Source organism: Pinus tabuliformis, chromosome 4_2 (genome assembly GCF_031772625.1).
Source record: "Pinus tabuliformis cultivar Carrire ecotype Pingquan chromosome 4_2, CPIR1, whole genome shotgun sequence".
NCBI lineage: Eukaryota > Viridiplantae > Streptophyta > Pinopsida > Pinales > Pinaceae > Pinus > Pinus tabuliformis.
In genome coordinates this window covers 1,124,328,030-1,124,347,959 of record NC_142304.1, presented here as the reverse complement: position 1 = coordinate 1,124,347,959, position 19,930 = coordinate 1,124,328,030, and the positions used below count along the sequence as shown (strand labels likewise).

The 19,930-nt window shown below is 36.0% G+C and overlaps 1 protein-coding gene across 1 annotated transcript in view; it reads right to left on the bottom strand.

Annotated features, from left to right (window-relative positions):
* The window catches only part of LOC149173619 (subtilisin-like protease SBT5.3), an 84,132-nt gene extending 72,154 nt beyond the window's left edge, over nucleotides 1-11,978 (bottom strand). Inside the window, exons 1-8 of the mRNA XM_089424673.1 lie at nucleotides 11,802-11,978; nucleotides 11,502-11,687; nucleotides 11,311-11,422; nucleotides 8,384-8,939; nucleotides 6,987-7,084; nucleotides 6,565-6,837; nucleotides 6,364-6,475; nucleotides 6,028-6,241 (exon numbers count right to left, since the gene is read on the bottom strand). Coding sequence (XP_089280799.1) covers nucleotides 6,028-6,241; nucleotides 6,364-6,475; nucleotides 6,565-6,837; nucleotides 6,987-7,084; nucleotides 8,384-8,939; nucleotides 11,311-11,422; nucleotides 11,502-11,687; nucleotides 11,802-11,967 — 1,717 coding nt within the window. The 5' untranslated portion in view covers nucleotides 11,968-11,978. The remainder of the gene's footprint in view (nucleotides 1-6,027; nucleotides 6,242-6,363; nucleotides 6,476-6,564; nucleotides 6,838-6,986; nucleotides 7,085-8,383; nucleotides 8,940-11,310; nucleotides 11,423-11,501; nucleotides 11,688-11,801) is intronic.
* Between the last annotated feature and the right edge of the window lie 7,952 nt (nucleotides 11,979-19,930).

Here is a 19,930-nt window from a genome sequence, read left to right as displayed (position 1 = left end):
ACGACCAACTCTTGCAACAGCAAGAGGCATTATGCCAGAGAATATCGCAATGGAGTTCCCATTGCGAGATGAGCGATAAAATTACAAATCAAGTCTTGGACTTGCAACTCGACTATGATTTAATTGATAAAAGAATTTTTCATTATTTGAAATGGCAGGAATCGGAGGAAGGAAAGAAAACGGGCGCGCTCAGAATCAATGAAGCCCATAAAGAAATGATGTTTCATAAGTGGGATGCACAGATTAAAAAGGCAGAACAGGTAGCAGAAGAAGAAGCAATAGTGACAAACAACGTCATTGACTGTGTCAATGAAAACCTGCACAGAGCAAACCTCATATTGGAAACCGCTCCGGGATTTCTCCCAAAGGCACAGCAACTACAGACAAGCTAGAGACAGAAAGATGAGGAAAGGGCAGAGTCCATCAAGAAGTTAACCAAGTTGAATTGGTACACTTACAAGCAATACTTGGTTAAACCACACAATCAATGCATGACTCTCAAGTGTGTTACAAACTCCGCCAAGAAGATAGCGCCAGCACTTGCTGATTCTATTTTTGCAGGGCAACTAAAATCAGAGGTCGGCCAACTCACACTCCTCAAGTTAATGCTAAATGCTTGCGATCTCAGAGAACAGATACATAGATAGTTAATTTCTAGATACAGTTTTAGTTTTATTTTTGATTTATTTTTTCCTTAGATGATGACAATCATTTAAACCTCCTCCTATATTTTTTGTAATAAACTATTTTTAATATTTAGGTAGTAGTATTTAAACCCCACTCATGCATTTAGAGAGGGGTCCTGAAATTTGTCAAAAACGTTTCCTCAGAACATGCACTTCTGCACCCTTGGAGGAGGTTTTGATGAATGAATGGAATGAAATTTATTGATATCCGTGTTTAATGTCTGCTAATGAAATGAATTTCTGTACTCTTAGTAGATATTGAATTAGGAATAGATAAATCTATATTGTTGAAGCTCATGAGTAGAATTTGTTATCAATGGTACATTTATCTCTTAATAATTTTTGCTTATGTGTCAAAGTAATATTTTATGTTCAGTTATTTATATATGAAGGCTTGAATGTTTGAGTTATCATTTGGCACTTTTTTATGGTGGTGACTATTCTACTTATGCTTTAATGTATGAATGAGTTGTTATTACCAATTGCTGTTAGAAACTATTTTAGATCACATAAGTAAAAATTTAAATCCCAGGTTAGTTTTAGAATTAGATATTTCTGTTCATTAGGATACAATTGCATGTTTTAAATTAGACTTAGATTAAAAGCATTTTATTTAGAAATCTTTATAAAGGGAAATATCAATTCTTGTCATCACAAACAAATTGGGCAACTGGTCCCATTATCCCCAGTCAAACCCCCCATCCCAAACGGAAAAGGAGCTGCTTTGAAGGTCTGGATCGGGTGGGTATCCCCCTTGTTATAGACCCGATTTTCGGGGCTTCAACATGTCCCAAGACACAAGAAGAGGAAGAGGACATGTCCCATGTTCCATATGCAAGTGCAGTCGGTCGCTTGATGTATGAAATGTTCTGTACTATACCAGACATTGCACATGTAATGGGAGTATTGAGAAGGTTTATATCAAAACTAGGGAAGGAGCACTAGGTAGCAGTAAAGCGGGTTCTCATGTATTTGCATGGAAATAGTGATTATGGTTTGTGTTACCAAGGAAGACCAGGATTGGACAGAATCTGGATCTGGAGATCTGGATCAGAGAATATCTACAAGTGGGTATGTGTTTAACCTATTTGGAGGTGCAGTCAGTTGGATGAGTAAGAAACAATCTGTAGTGGCACTATCAACTACAGAGGCAGAATACATGGTAGCCACTCATGCAAGCAAGGAAGTAGTTTCGTTGCAAAGATTATGTTCAAGTATGGGGTTAGTATAGGGAGCTATAAGGATAGACTATGACAACCAAAGTGCAATTTTCTTGGCAAAGAACCCCGCACATCATTCAAAGACAAAGCACATTGATGTTCAATATCACTTTGTGAGGGATATGATAGAAGACAAAAAGGTGTTGCTGGTAAAGGTGGACACTCTGAAGAATACTGCAAATGCATTGACAAAATCCGTGAGCTCTGAGAAGTTCTTTTGGTGTAGAGATACAATGAGCGTTTCAGGGCTGAAAAAAGGACTAAGCTCTATTGTGGCCCCTTGTGGAAAGAAAACAACAAGTGGGAGAATGTTGGGTTCTATTATATTATTTCCACGACTAGCCCACATAGTTAACTGAGGGTTAGAGGGGGGGATCACATGGAGTTTAAGGTGTACCCATAACCCCACTTTATGGAGTTCAGGGCAGCGCCCCAAAAAATTTTGGTTTTGGACCCTATGTTAGGTTGGGTGGACCCACCTATGGTTTTGTGCATGACTTTCGCACATGTTTTTTGGACGCGATGATTTATGGTCCATGGTTTTGGACACGATGGTTTTCGGTCCATGGTTTTGGATGCGATGGTTTTCAGTCCATGGTATTGGACGCTTCGGCATGTATAAATATGTATTGTAACATTGAAAGGAACATAATGAAAAATCAAGCTAGTAGTCCCGGTTTTGGGATCCACGGGAAAATCTCTATGTATATGTGTTTTACGTGCTATGCTCTCGCATTGTTTATTTTCTGTGTTTTAGAATTCGTATGCAGGTAATTTCTGTACAGGGTTAAAACCTACACTTGCTTTGTAGTCCTTGATGAATAGTAGATGGTAGACCTTCTTGACCTTGATATCTTTGAAACTTATTGGCTTGATTCTTCAACCTTGTAGTTGTTCTTGAGATGTCCTTCCTTGATGAGTCACCTTATGAGTGTTCTTGAGATGCCCTTTCCTTGACGTGTCACCTTAGCTCTGATACCATGTTGAAGAATCTAGGGAAATTGGATATAGTAGGATTCCTCTAGAACTGATAACAATTTGTGAAGAACTTCTACACTTCTACAATTTATCTTGTTAGCTTCATCTTATTCATAGTGTATGTGTGTTTACTTCATCAAACTGCTACCAAAACATAAAAAAACAAGAATAGAAGATGTTGCCTCTTTGCCAGGGAAAAACCTCTCTCTCTTAGAGAGGAAAATCCTTTCATAAATTTCTCTTATTGAAGCTTCTATAGATCAATGCCAAACCTTATACCCTTAACAAGAATATCCTCCAAGCACAAGCCAATTCCTTCCTTCTTCCGACACTTTCTTTCCCGGAACTTCATCTTCCTTCTTTCGACACTTCGTTCCCCGACACTTCGTCCTCCTTCTTCTTCCAACAACTGGTGATAGATCTTTTTACGTAAGCTCTAGAAGAGATACTTATCTTTGATCCTTAGTAAGGTCCTTCACTAATGAGGATACCTTCCTTCCGTCGACCAACAAAGCTCCTTCTTGATGTGAGGCTGTAGACTTTCCTTGTGTATTTGACTCTTTTCTCCTTCACTTGAGAGAGCCTCTTCTTCGCTTGAGTAGGAGGCCTTATAGGCCTAATTTTCTAGCCCAAAAAATGAGAGATGAGCAACTGTGATGTTGCTACTGTAGTGATCAAAGAAAAACTCCTTTTCTCGCACATGTCACTGCAATTCACCCTAAAAACAATCCTTTACACTTTATTTATGTCTCCTCCTTCTTTGTTGCACTAGAGCCTCTTTATACTTGTCTTTCTTTTACCCTTTACTCAGCTTCTCTTGCTCGCTAATTTCAGAGATATGGTAGCTTGTCATTGGAGGAGTGGACAACCTCTATATATAAAGGTTTGTCCCTCCTTTAGGCTGACTTGAGGCCAACTAGGTGATTGTAGGCTGACTTGACTTTTCTTAATGGTTTGTAGATTTCTGTGGTGTGGTTTTTGAGAGACTTAATTCGGATATTCCACGGTGTTCATCGTTTATTTGTCGACTTTTCGAGTCTAGACCACGACTCATCATCATGACTGATTTACAGAAAAGTGAAAATTGTCTGATAAATATGGTGATGTCGTTGCATGGAGGACTTGTGACTTTGCTTGGATGTATTCTTGTGAATCTTATACAAATATATACAAGGTGTAACATGCCCTTAAAGGTCTTCAACATTTTCTTTGGACTCTTTCACTTACCTATAACACTTTGACATGTGCTAGACCAATTTCAATGAGCAAAAAACTCATTGATAAATATAACAAAAATGATATTTCTTTTCTTGTATAAACACAAATATCAAAATTACATTTATGAAGACCGAACCTAGTTACACTTTCTTCAACACATTATGGCACATCTGCAAGTCACCTTTGCATACCTTCAAATACACGAGGCAGCTTCTCCCAACAGCTCACCTGAGCTTTCATACCATATCAGAAATATGAAGACTCATCACATGAGCTTATTTATTTCATTACCAAATACCATTATTTATACATGCATGAGCAGGAGAATCAATAGTGATCTTCGTCTACTAAAATTTATATCTTACCAACTGTGCCCGACTATCATATACCACCAACTAGGGAATAGTGATCAGCACGTCATCATTAATATTCAAAAAGATTCGTTTGTTCAATAGTTAACCTATTCTTTTTGGTTCTGCATCATTTCTTTTACACCCCGAAATAATTTTGTAAATAAAATAACAACCAAACACCAAAACGTATTGAGACAAAACCAATGCCTTATTCGTTCTATGTAGATTTGGATGAAAGAAACGTTGGTTGTGAAATTTCCATGTCTGGAACCTCGAAGAAACCTGATGCTTCTGCTTTTGTTTCTGTATAATATATTAATCAGTCTACAAGAAGCTCACGATGCCAATAATTTTTTACTTATGACTCATAATTCATAATTGCGCTATAATCATCATCCTCTTCATTACACACTTTAAAGGCCGATTCAAAATTAAACCTAATTGTGCGTATTCCAACGATCTAATCCTCCAGTCACACGATTCACTTTCCTTTCAATTTAGCTTCAAATTTTATCGCTCCAACTTCTAATCCAAATAATCCCGGTGAACAAGTTGTACGTAGACTTCTTGTTTGGATATCAAATACAAACAATACCTGCGGCAGTTTTGAGAGTGCAAGATGCTCTTTGTCAAAGGTAGCAGAAAAACCGTTCATGCTTTTATTGTACGAGTACAACACGTTGTCTTTGGCGGCCTCGTTGCTTCCTAGCACTGATCCCAGTAGCAGTTTATGACTTTTCATCCCTTCCTTTCGTTTCTCCTCCGCGGAATCATTGCTAATAAACACCATATTGTGATCTTTTTCTCCATTGCGTGCTAGATGTTCTCAATATGTAGCCCTTCAAACAAAAAGAACTAACATACCTGCAAATCCAAAAAACACACAGGCACATGCCTACACCTTGCTTAACAAATGATAGAAGATATGCAGACTCTTGGAGATTCTACTTCGAAATCACTTGGGGTCTCCACACAGATCAACGATCCACACAAAACACACCAGCATACAGAACACTGAAATGTCACAGTAAACTAATCCGATCTCACACACTATTATAATCTATTTATAAAGCAATAAAATTGAAGGCCCTCTCACATCTTCTCGTCCCTCTCTTAAAAGCAGTGAAGACAGTACGTGTTTTGATATCATGATAGAAATTTGATAGTTAGCAGAGATTCATTACATACAACACAAATCACATATTATATTATTATTGTTGAGTACATAACAAATTACATGTATAATGGTAGGTCATTAATTTCTAGATGATAAGATCTAAAGAAGGTGAATGGGTGACTCAGATATGACACAATTACAACTCATACATATAGAAAACAACAACTTCTAAAATAGTACCTTGAAACCCTTAATGACAGATTGTAAAATACATAACACAAATGAAAGTATTTCTTCCCATCATTGGAAAAATTTTGGAAAAAAACGTGTAAAATTAGACCACTTGGAAATATTAACCCAATATTTTTTTTTTTGCAAATTCAAACATTCACCCTTTCAAACATAAAAAAATCCATTAAAACCTTGTATGTATAGGAGAAAATAGATACACATACCTGTAGTCATAATGGCAGACCGGATGGCTGCTGAGCTCCAATCAGGATGTGCACTCTTCAATAAAGCTGCAACACCAACAATATGGGGGCATGCCATAGACGTGCCAGAAATTATATTGAAAGGTGCATGTCTATTCTCAGAGATAAGATCAGTTATCGGTGCTGCTTCTGAAAATGCTGCAATGATGTTCACCCCTGGAGCTGTAATATCCGGCTGCATTGGAAAAACAATCAACAATGCTTTCCAAAATATTACGATTCCTCACAGTAGACATATCATAACATTTGAGTTGTGGACATATCATAACAATTGAGTTGTGGGGATTGAATTATAACCTTGAGTATATCTGGAGTAAGAGAATTTGGACCCTGAGAGGAAAATACTGCCATAATCGGAGATGGCTTTATATCTAATTGAGTTCTTGAATAAATGGAAGCGACAGGGGACCTGAATGAACATAATGTAATCGGGCATTAGGGTTTTTCATGCAATAAACAGCTTTTAATACAAGTGAAAATGTTGCATTGAAATCCTACTCTGTTGATTTGATGTAATGAAAAACTGCCCCTCCATCGGTTGCATTCAAATGTGCAGCAGGAAGAAAATGAATGTCTGCATCAACAGCTGTGTCGCCTTTGGGTGCATTGGCCAGAATCATGCCTACTCCTCCTGCTAATCGAACAGTTTTACCTTTCTCAAGTCTTTCAGCGAGAGCATTGATACCACCGAGACCATCGATACTACCAAGGCAGGCAACAATTTTTCCTTTAACTTTTTTGGGATCCAACGATCCCGGGGAACAGAGTTGTCTGAAAATATTAGCACAGAGTTGTCTGAAAATATTAGCGATTGAAACTGTTTAACCACAATATCAGAAAGAAGTGTGACTTTGATGGATTGAAATACTATTCCTGTCCAAGTTTTTTGTTCGGTAACTGGGTAGTAGTATGGAGCATACCCAGCAGTTGTATATACATGTGGGGCTTTCACGCTCGCTGATGATACTAGTGGATACAGTTTTCCCTTTGGTAATTGGAACTGGGCTAGGCTTCGTCCCTGGCTTCAAACAAAAACACAGAGAGTAACAGAATGATTTTTCTAGCAAACTGCCAGGGATCTAATTTATTGATTTCAATGCCCTTTCATTTGGAAAACAATTAGATATTAAATTTTCAATTTTATGGACTGAAACAAAGGCAAAATTTCAATATGATTTATTACCCTCTCGAAATTTTTTATGAAAGGAGACCTCTACAGCACTAACACTTACCCTGATAATCAATAAACCATTAAATGTGTCAATGCTTTCCAAAAAAACATACAACATAATCATAATGTAATATGTATAAGCATCTCGGCCTATTAGCGGTTCCATGTTGCAGGGATAAATTTCCGCCCTCGGGCCTTAAGGGAATACTGGTAAATCGAATTTCATAAGATGAATTAACCGCGCTTCAATACTTAACTAGAGAGATGTTAGACAGCGCCAATAAGCCGGGCGTAATATAACTGTTCTACGTATTGAAGCATTTTTGGCATATTTTTTTACCGTAACTGTATTACGTTTTGAAACATTTTTGGCCTATTTGTGGGGTCAAATTTTCATGACAGAGATTTGTTGGAGTTACGTGATTAAGTTGCGGATGTTTTGTGAAATATGATGTTATGGTTTCTTCAGAGCCCTGAATGTTAGGGTTCATTAGCTAGCTTTAGTAAATTTCTAAACCTTCAGCATTATCTTGAATGGGGTTAGTACCATATTCCAGAGGTGCGGTTAGGGATATTTGCAAACCCTTATCATTATTTTGAATGAGTGGTTAGTCTCATGTTCCAGAGTGGCTGTAAGAGATATGTCGTCATCATAGGTTTATGCTTTGAACTTTACAAAATATGAGTGTTATGCTTTGAACTTTACAAAATATGAGTGTTATGGGGTTTCTCAGGGTGGACCCTGATTGTTTTCAAGGTAGTTAGTCTCATGTTCACCCAACACTCTCACTCTAACATGACTCTAAAATATTATCTAGCCCAAGACTCTGATATCATGTTGGAGTTTGCCATGACACCAAAAATTACAGACCATAATAAATTTCCAAACCCTATTATTTTGAGTGAGTAATTAGTCTCATGCTTCTAAAATAAAAAATAGTCCAACACTAAATCCATTTACATATTTAAATACATTTTAAAACAAAACGATAAAATGATTAGAAGATGTGAACCAGCCGTACTTACTACATATGTTCTGTTGTTTCCAATATAAACACTCGAAAGGTATTCTCTGTCGATGCTGCTTGCTCCCACAGTTATAAAAAAGGATAAAATGATTAGAAGATGTGAATAAGCCGTACTTACTACATATGTTCTGTTGTTTCCAATATAAACACTCGAAAGGTATTCTCTGTCGATGCTGCTTGCTCCCACAGTTATGATCCAAGGTGCCACATTTACAACCGTCGCTGGTAATGGACCAGAATTTGCGGCAGAACAGACGACAACCCTCCCTTTTTGAACTGCATGGAACGATCCAATTGAAATTGCATCTTCAAAATAATCGGGAAGAGGAAGCTCACCTCCCAGAGAAACTAAGAACACATCAACTCCGTCGTGTATCCCTGCATCCCATGCTGCAAGAATATCTGCATCATAGCAATTGTAGACCAGTGAATCTGTAGGCCAACAAACTTTATAACTTGCAACTCTAGCATGAGGGGCTCCTCCTTTTGCAACCCCTTTTGCATGTCCAAACATATTAGCTTTTTTCACGAAATTTCCCCCTGCTGTAGACAGAGTATGAGTTCCATGTCCATATTTGTCTCGCGCAGAGAGAAAATCCCCTGTTGCAGAGAGATTCAAAGGCTTATTTTCAGCATCACGCCCCTTGATGAAATATCTTCCTCCAATCAATTTCCTGTTGCAAACAGCAATTTGGCGAGTGAGGCTTTGATTGCATTGTAAAGTGTTTGCTCTCCAATGAACTTGTTATTGCAAAGCAATCAAGAGAGAACCATGATTCCAGAAATTGAATCCTAATTCTTCCAATTTTTCCGGCGGGGTTATCTTATAATGGAGTTGACTTCTACTATAAATCGACAAACAAAGAAACAAATACAAAGATTGAGCATTCTCCAACAAGCAAGTTCAAAGTGTTTTTCTTCTGAGCAATGTAATGCAAGCAATAATCACTGCAATAAACTGCCAACAGTACAACAAAATCAAATAAGAATGCAAGGGACTTTGTACAAGCTACAACATGTATCATTCAGTAGCCATCCATGAAGGTAAAGATTAAGTATCTTTGTCAATCTTCTCTCAAAATCGTGTTTGTAGTAGTAAACTTTTAAACCATTGCTATCATCTTAAGTGGGAAATTAATATCATTTTCTCTAATATTTTCTTTTTTGGATATGGTTAAAGTATTTGTACATTCCCTTTTTTGGATATGGTCAAAGTAGACGGAATTTTCCCATGGTACTTACGGTGGTATATGCTCGTGGTATTTGCTAAAATAAAGTCTTTAGGGATTCCATCAAGCCTATAAAAGGGGATAGGAGTCTAAAAGTGTAATCATCCTGAGTTATCCAATTATTTCGTCTTTGTTGAGAACTTGACAAGGTCAGTTCCCGTTTGATCTCAGGGACGAAAACCTCGTGGGAATAACTTGTCTAGTAGACCCATCCACCGTCTATGATTGTGCTTCACTGTTGTGATTTCTCATTTGATGAGCATCCTTGCATGCCATTGGCGAGGGTTTCTTGTGTTAATTATTCTAGCATGTGTTATTTGTAGTAATTAATTAAAAAGCGGTTGGAGTCCTAAACCCCTTATGTGTTCTCGTTTTTGTTGAAAGCCTATGTTAATTAGAACACTATAGTGTGCTAAATCTGTTCAAAATTTTAAGGTTTAGGATGTTACAGTGGTATCACGGAAGCATGAGTTGAGCATGACACAACATCAACATGGTAGACTTATTCCATGGGCAGGCATTCATGCATTATATACTTCTCACGAGATGGATTGGTGAGGAATTATGAATTGGAACTCTATTGATGGGATACTTTTAGCTAAGAACATATTGCAATGCGGGTCCTTAAGCACGAGCATTGATGGAGGTTTGAGATGTTGTCATAACCCAGAGGTCCTAAGACTTAGGTGGCATTGGGATCAAGGAGAATCTATTGGGGGCATGATTGACGGGAGGACTGTTTGGGATCCATGTATGAAGGGTCCATTCAGGATCATTTAGCATGGAAGCATGGAATAACAAACTGGGTTGTATGGGATCCTAGTATCAATATACAAATGTTTTTGTTGTGGATAGAAGTGGATTATTTCAATGTAATAATTATTTGCAGTAATTAATTAAATAAAGTGGTTGCGGTTCTAAATCCCTTATGTGTTCTTGTTTTTGTTGAAAACTTACGTTAATTAGAACACTATATTGTGCTAGATTTGTTAAAAAAATCTAAGGTTCGAGATCTTACATTTTCCCAAGATGGATACCAGGGTGGAGTTCCATAATCTTAAGTGGGAAATTAATCTCATTTTTCTAAGGTGGATACTAGGGTGGTTGTTAGTCCATGTGATCAATTTCCAAAGAAGTGATTGTGATAATTTGTCCAACACCTTGCCAAGGCTCTTACTTTGTGTTGAGGTTTTCGGTTACACCAAAATCCACAGACATTGTTAAACTTCCAAACCCTTACCATTATCTTAAGCAAGCAATTAATCCCATGTTCCCAAGATAGATCTCACGATCATGTGATTGATTCACATTTCCCAATGAAATAAGTGTGACAATTACTCCAACATGACTTACCTCAAAAACATGTTAAAAACATGTTTAAACATTTGATGTGATATGTTACTTCAAATATAGCATATTTACAAAGATCTATCACTTAATGTTTGAGGATTTCTAGCAAAGTGCTTAAAACTCATAAGCATAATTTTGGGAAACAAAAATCCTTCATAAAGAATTTTAAATTCTTCATCTTCTCTGGCTGTGTTTAACTTAGGAAGGCCATATTCTTGAAATTTGATATGTATGAAGAAAGTCTAATTATTTGATTTCATTAACTTCCATCTTATTTCCAAAATATTTCAAAATCTACCATTCAATTAACAAAATGAAACTTGATATCTCGATCTCTACATAGATATAGACATAATCCTTTATCCCAGCCAGAAAAAATTCTGGGTAAAAAACTTAATTGAATGTTATCCGATATGCAAATATCGTTTAACAAACTGAAGGCTACTCTGACCCCTCATTAACGCACCTGTTACAGTGTTCTGGGCCGAATTTTGTTCCCTTTTGACAGAACCCCTTCCATCGAGAAGGAATAGGCCCTATATCCGTGTCATCAAAACTTGCAGATTCCGGCCATACCCCTAAATGCAGAAGACAGAGAATCAAATAAGAAATAAAAAGAAGTCAGCTATTTCCAAGGCTACTGAGGTGGGTCGCTACCTGTATCCAGGTTAGCAATAATAACATCCTTCCCGAATTGCCCATTTCTCCATAGCGATTGCGGAGAAACTTGTACATCATTTTCAGATTCTCCAGCGCCTTCTTCTAAGCCAAGGAATCCCCATGAACGAGTTGTGTGTAGACTTCTTGCTCTGTTAGGAAATACGGATAGTACCTGAGGGAGTTCTGAATAACAGCACCCAACAGTAGCGACACAAAATTCAGTAAAAAGCCTATAAAATTCTTCGCATTCATTCAATATGAAAGAGTGAAAATAAGCATTAATGGTAAGTAATTCACTTAAGAGGGAAAGGGCATGTTCTTCTTCAAGAATAGCAGCAAAACCATTCACGCTTCTGGTGTATGAGTAGAAGATGGCCTCCTTTGCTGCTTCCTTGCTGCAAAATTTCGGTGAACAAATATACGAAAACCTAATCAGTATGCCTAATATGATAATAATAATCATGTAATTTAAGGTTTTAGGCGGCCTAGTCGCTACAATAAAATTCATAGCCAAAACAAAGAATTCCATGGACTTATGAAAAAATATATAATGTATTTACATGGATTGCAATTGCGTACATCTCATAAAGTGGAGAGTACTTGAAAAATGTTATAATTCAAAAAGTGAATATCAAACAACAAAATAGAGATACTAAGAAAGCCATGTAGAAGTAGTTCTTTTTATACATTCTCAAAGGTGCTCTTAAATTTAACTATGAGTAAGATAACACACATTTCCCAAATGAACAAAAAATAATGGCTGGTCTTTTATATTTGAAATTGTTAAATTACGAGGAGGTTTGCATTTGCATACATTTTTGATAATTAGATAATAAAAAAAATAATATTTTAAACTATATTATAAGTATTTATAAAAATATTGATTTAAATAATTTATCAAAAATTATAAAATATTATGATAAACAACTTTTTTACTAAATCAATTGCAAAAATTTCAGTAAAAAAAAATAATTAAATGGATTGAAGAAAACAATCTTATAAATCCTCATCCACTTGTTTCTAGCATAAACATTCAACTTTTATAACCATTGATCACTCATAACACTTACAAGGTAACAATATTTATCTTGACATTGAGTTTTTGCTAAATCCTTTGATATAATCTTTAGAATTAACTTATGAAAAATAATAAAGAAAGAAATATTTTCCCTCGAATGGAGAGATATTACTTTTTACTTATAATACAAGTTTTGGAGGAAAGAAACTCGAAACCAGTAAAAATACCATGGTAAAATGGAGATCTCCTCTATATCCATAGTTGTTAAATTAAAATCTATAATGCTATCGTGGTGAAACGAGGATGTTCCCTCTCTCTAACATTCTAGGATTTAAATATAGATGATTTAGAAGATTGGATCACCAAAGACATGAGAAGCGGGACACTTCGTGTTATTTGTGAAGCACAAAAACACTTTTCAAAGTTTACAATTAAACAAAATAAGGTTAATGTAAATAAACAAACCTAATATTATAAATAGGTTCTTTTTAATGGGATATAATTATTAAATTTAATAATGACAAATTGGATCACTAGTGTGGATAATTGTGTAATAGGGGCATGACTGCTTTTTATTTGATGATTTTAACTATATACAAGAATATAGTAATGGTAATGGTTTAAATAGGCCTTTTCTAATAAGATATAATTATTAAATTCAATAATGACAAATTGGATCATTTGTGTGGATAAATGTGTTATAGGGGTATGAATGCTTTCTATGTGAAGATTTTAATCCTGTATAAAAATAATTACAAATAAATTTTTAAGAAACAAAAAAATTGAATAGAAAATATACACAGAGAATTTTCTCCTAGAACCTAAAATAAAGAAAATTAGATTGATTATTCATTATATTCATTTCAATGTTACAATATATTTATACATATTGAAGAAGTCATAAACCCCCAATCCATTAACTCTAGATTAGAACACATCCTTAGTTCCCTTGACCAAATCTACAAAATATCATGAGAAAAATCATCATGCCCAAATCCATGTGCAAAGAACATGCACAAACGATGGATGAGTTTGCCCACCATCGTTGGATCTGCCCAACCATCATAGGGTTTTCTTAACAAAAAAAAATTGGGGCACTTCGTCGAACCCTCTCCAAGAAGGCTTTCACCCCGTTGCACTTGACACAAAGTAACAACATCTAGCCCTAGATGTGCAAAGAATATAGCACATGCCCAACACTGTTTTTGAAGAATAAATCTAAAAGAATATAACCATCGAATTCAAAATTAAGAAATTAGTTCTTTAAAATATTGGCACAAACAATAATTTGTATGGTTGTTCTAGCCAATGGTGATTTTAAGTAGTTTTCATGTTTAGGAGTCACATATCTCTAAAGAAACTTTGAAGGAAATTGAAAGATAAATACAAACCCTTTAGACTATGATATAACTATAAAATATGTTTACAAACATATGAGCAATGCAAGCAAATAGTGTATGACAAGGTTTACTACCTTGACAAAAAGATATAAATTGAAAAAGAGAGAATTGAAGAAGAATACTTACTAGATGAAGCATGAGAGAATGGAGATATATTACAAAAAATTGATAATATAGAAGCTATGGTAATGGTTGAGAAAATGATATTTCATCAACATGACATCAGCCTAATAATTAACATATCTTTTTAAATCACAATTGTTGGCATTGACTAGTGATACTAATGGATTGCCAATTTGAAGTCACTATTAAAAAATTGGTGGAAGGTGATGGAGTGGTGGTATTTGGTAGGATACTATAGAGCTAGTGGTAGGAGGTGATGAAGAGGTAGTACGAGAAGAGGCAATGTTAGTGGAGTAAGAGAATAAAGCTTAATCTTGCATGGAATGGAGTAGGAAAATAAAACTTAATCTTGCATGAAATTAGAAAAACTAGATTAAAATAAAAAATTGTTACTATATCTAACTTGATCTTTCATTCCTTCATATATTTAAATATTTCCTAAATAACATAATTACTTTTATATATATATATATATATATATATAACAACCAACGATAACAATAGTATTTTCATTATAAGTGGAAACTAAATCCTAATTATTTATTTGAAAAAATAAAATAAAATAATATATCAGTTTTGTTATGATAAAAAATAAAATCATTTATAAAAAAAATTAACAAAAAGATTATAAAAAATTTATGGAAACAATTACCTACCTCTATTCAATATAAACTTTACCTACCTCTAAACTATTCAAAAATTAAATTCAATATAAACTTTAAATAATTTAATTAACTCAGTGAATAAAAAAAAAAACTCACATTACAATCATAAAACACACTCTTTTAACACACTCTTTTACCGGTACATTTTTCCAAAAAATAGATGTGTACTAAATTTTATAATGGTAAAAAAAAATTATGAAAATGGAAAAAAATTCAATAAAATCGTAAATCTCAATGAGAGAGACTAGCTAAAGTGAATAAGACCAGACACATAAGATCTATATTATTATTATTGAATAGTGAAAATTATATAATTTATTATTATTATACTTGTTGTAGATTTGGTATTATGCATTTAGTTTCGTCTTTATTGTGTATTAGTTTATTTTTAATCAAAAAAAATTTCTGCTTATCTATAGTTTAATATTGTGAATTCATTTTTGTTATTTTTATTATTAACTAAATTTATTTATGTGTAAGGTGATTGGTTGAGGTATTATTATTGGTTGTTTAGTAACTTCCATTTCTATTGGTTACTATTTTTTTGTTTTAGGGTTATTTCTTTTTTATTTTCTTTCCCTTTTTCTATTATTTCCATTTTCATAAATTGTAGTATTTTCTACACATTTTCAATTTAAGATCACTTATTATATTAAAAATATATTTTAATAAATTATATACATATATATATATATATATATATATATATACACACACAAAATAAACATATTGATTAAAATGTATATATGTTAATAAACTTGGATGTAGGAAATTCTCCAAAATGATGAGGGATTCTTGGAGCTCTGCAACCCTAATGACGTTGCGGCCATGAGGTAGGAGGCGCGCAACACGTCGAAAACAAGCGGACAGACACAGAAAGAAGTGAACAAGTGGCTCAGAAATGACAAAGGAGACTAGGAGGGGAGAGATCCCCTCCTACAGGGATGCAACAATGGGAGAAGGAACAAGCAACAGCAAAGTAGAGGCTGCACAAAGGACACTGGGACCAGTCTTGGGAGCACGCTGCCAAGCAGGAAGCAAAGGAAGATGTCTGCCCTGTGCAGTGGAGAAACCAAGGTTTGTCATTCCGATGAACAAACTGGAAAGGTACATAAGCTATATGAAAGACCATGCATTGATTTGCAAGATCATAAGAGTCCGGCCCTCATAAAAAGAACTGAAAAGATGGATCCAGTAGAAATGGCAGCCACACGGCCACATTGAACTAAAGTTGGGCACACACGAGTTCTTTATGGTAATCTTCTCTAACCTGCAAGACAAAGAGAAAGTTTTTGAAAATGGACCATATTTCCATAATAATGCAGGTTTATTTATGAGGTATTGGGAGGAATGCTATAACCCTGAAAAAGAGAAATTCCTAGCAACACCTATATGGGTTAGACTGTTTGGATTACCTATGGATTTCTGGGACCCAAAGATTCTTGAAGGAATAGGGAACACCATAGGCAGTTTTGTAAAGATAGCATAATCAACTAAAAGAGGGAGATATACTTCGTATAAAAGAATATGTGTGTACATAAACATTGCAAACCCTATACCAGGTGCAGTCGAACTAGAATACCATGAGGAGGTTTGGCGGCGGGCGTTGGACTACGAACATATACCATTTAGATGTTAGAAAATGTCATGAATATGGACAACTTTTCAGGGAATGCCCCTTAAACGCAGAGGAAGAGGAGAGAAAGACCAAGCAACAGAGGAAAACCACTGAAGATGATGAGGGGTTTGAAGAAGTAAATCTCAAGAAACGACCCACCAAAGAATTCCAGAAGGAAGGCAGGAAAGAACAGCAAACCAAAAGTCAAGAGAAAAATAGGTACGAAATACTGCAAACAGAAGAAGGGGAGGGAAAAAGAAAGACTCCAACAACAATAAGCAGAAAGCTCAAGACGAACCAGAAGTAAAGAGGAATCCAGAAAAGGAAGTAAACCAGGAGTATGAAGTAATGGAAGTAGATATAAATAAAGGGGATGACCAACCACAAAAGAGGAAATTTTAAAAAATTTACTGGATAAGTGGAAAAACCTGGATGAGAGGTTTATCCCAGAAGAAGACAAAAAATTCTACAAATACATCTTCCAAAAATACAAATAAAAGTAGGGGAGTGAGAAAACAGGGATGAATGAACAACTTGGAACACAATAGGATAATAGCCAGGAATCAAAACAAAAGGAAAGGGGGAAATGAGGACGGAAGAACCTACAAGAATCCATTCAAATAATGGGAGAAATGTTAGTCAATACAGGAAGAGTAGTGCTGCTTTCAGCGGTCTACCACCAAACAACCCAATTGTCTCAATTATTATTACATCCTGGAATATAAGAGGGCTTAACAGCAAGGGTAAGCAAAGGTATTTGGCTGAGAGGATCAAAAAAGAAAAACCTCAGATCATGCTGCTTCAATAAACAAAAATAACAGGAGCAAAAATGGAGGAAATTCTAAAAAAATCAAGCCTTACTATGAAATCATGATAGTAGATGCAAAAGGGAGTGCAGGGGGTATAGCAATACTATGGAATCTAGCAGAAGTAATTGCTGACCTATGGATAGGAATGTGAAGGATTCTATCAGGGATATTTAGAATGGTAGGACATAAAGATTAGTTCCTTGTATCAACGGTGTATGGGCCTCACATAACATTTGAGAGAGAGGCCTTTCTAAAACAGCTGCGCCGGATGGGAAACCTGCACACAGAAAAACTATGGGTGATAGCAGGAGATTTTAATATGATAACAACGAAAAAGAAAGGAGGACTACAATGGGAGGATGCAGATATGGAGAGATTCAGGGAAACCCAGACAGCCCTCCAATTGATTGATATAAATACTATCAATGGAAAATACACATGGAATAATAGAAGAGGAGGCAGCAGGTAGATAGCCTCGAGATTGGACAGGTTCTTAGCCACCGAACACTTCCTTGGGCAAGATATATTTTACGAAGCAACGATCTTACTATGCCAAGGATTAGATCACTGACCAATAAAACTTGAAATTGCCATGAATAATGAAAACCAGCACAAACCTTTCAAGTTTGAAGCCTTCTGGCTAAGAGATCCAACACTCATAGAAAAGCTAGAAACCTGGTGGCAGAAAAGTGAAGGAGAAATACAAGGTAAGAATAAGATGCACACACTCCAATTAAGACTCAAGGAGCTGAAAATCAAAATTAAGACTTGGAACAAAGAATAATTCAACAACATCCATACAGACAAGGAACAACTCCAAATAGCCATGAAAAGGATACAACAAAAAATAATAGAAGAAGAAAGAACAGAGGAGAGTGCGCAGGAGGAAGGAGAGGTGCTAATCAGACTGGAGGAAAGAAGAAAGTAGGAGGAAATCCTTTGGAGACAAAATTCAAGAGTTCAATGGTTAAAAGAGGGAGAACGGAATACAAAATTCTTCCATCGAGTAATGCAGCAACACAGGCAGCAGAACCGAATTTTCTCCCTCAAAAATAAACAAGGTAACAGGGTAATCCAGAAAGAGGAAATGGAAAATCTCCTAATCCAACATTTCAAGGGCATACTGACAGAGCCGCAAAGCAATAAAGAAGAGGAGATAGCAAAGATAAAACAATATATCCCAAAAAAGGTAAACAGGGATCAAAACCTAGCTCTTCTACGGGTAATTACTGAGAAGGAGGTTGAGGAAGTAGTCAAGTCAATGGCTAAAAATAAAGCCCCTGGCCCAGATGGCTTTACAACAGAATTCTTTCAAGCAACTTGGAGGTTCATGAAAAAAGATATTGTTAATGCAGTAGAAGAATCAAGAAGCCATAAAAGAATGCACCCTGCATGGAATGCTACCTTTCTGGCATTAATACCAAAAGTAGATCAGGCTGAAGAACCCCATAGCTTTAGACCAATAGCTCTTTGCAATGTAATCTATAAAATTCTGGCCACTATAATGGTAAAAAGATTATAACCTCTACTCCCAGAATTGCTAGCAAAAGAACAAATAGGGGTTGTGAAAGGCAGATAGATTGTGGATGGGATTGCAATTGCGCAAGAGGTGATCCACTCCCTAAAGAAGACGGGAAGTAAAGGAATGATGGTTAAACTTGAGTTAGCAAAGGCCTATGATAAACTCTACTAGAAATATCTACAAGAAATCCTACATGCCTACGAATTTGATGATATATGGATAGGATGGATAATGTCCATGATATCCATACCAAGTATGTCAATCCTGCTTAACGGGACCCCTACTGACACCTTTAAGCCTTCCTGTGGCCTAAGACAGGGAGACCCTCTCTCACCGTTCCTATTCATTTTAGCAGCGAACGGATTAGGTCACTTAATCAACGCCAAAGTAAGCAGATGAGAATTCAAAGGGATAAGATTATGGGGGGAGGACTTAACTATTACACATCAGGAATTTGTGGATGATGTAATGATGTATAGCCAAGCAAACCACAAGGAAGCTAAAAAACTAGGGGAGATCCTATCAGAATTTACAAAAGCTTCAGGAATAGAGGTGAATAAAGAGAAAACAGAAATCTTCTTCTTCAACACGCCAAGAGCGAGCCAATCCTTCCTGGCAAGAACATTGGGTTTCAAAATTGGGCAGTTCCCAACAAAATAGTTAGGCGTACAACTGAGTGATCAAAAATAAAGAGTAGCGAACTGGCATGGTTTGATAAGGAAAATTCAGAAAAGAATGGACAATTGGATGTTCAGAACACTCAATACACCAAGCCACCTCATACTCCCGAAATCAGTCCTTCGAGCTATGCTAGTCTATCAGATGGCCAGTCAAGCAATCCCTAAGACCATATGCCAGAAAATGGTGCAAATCTTCAAAAATTTTCTGTGGCAAGGGGCAAATAAATAGAAAAAATGGGCTTTACTTTCATGGACATGGTTAAGCAGGTCGGTACCAAAGGGAGGCCTAGGACACAGAGACCCTTATATTTTAGACCAAGTCATGGGGGAAAAATTATGGTGGAGATGGATTCAAGGAGGGAATGACCTATGGAAAACGCTGTGGGAACAAAAATATGAGATAGCAAGGACACCGGAAGGTAAACTCTGAACCTTGTCAGAAAAGAAAGGCTTAGTGATTTGGAACCTAGCTAGTACGAATAGAGCTCTGATAAGAGACAACAACTTCTGGGAAATTCGTGGGGGATACAAAGCAAAATTTTTGACATGAAGCGTGGCAACAAAGAGGAACCCTGATTCAAGAACCCCAAC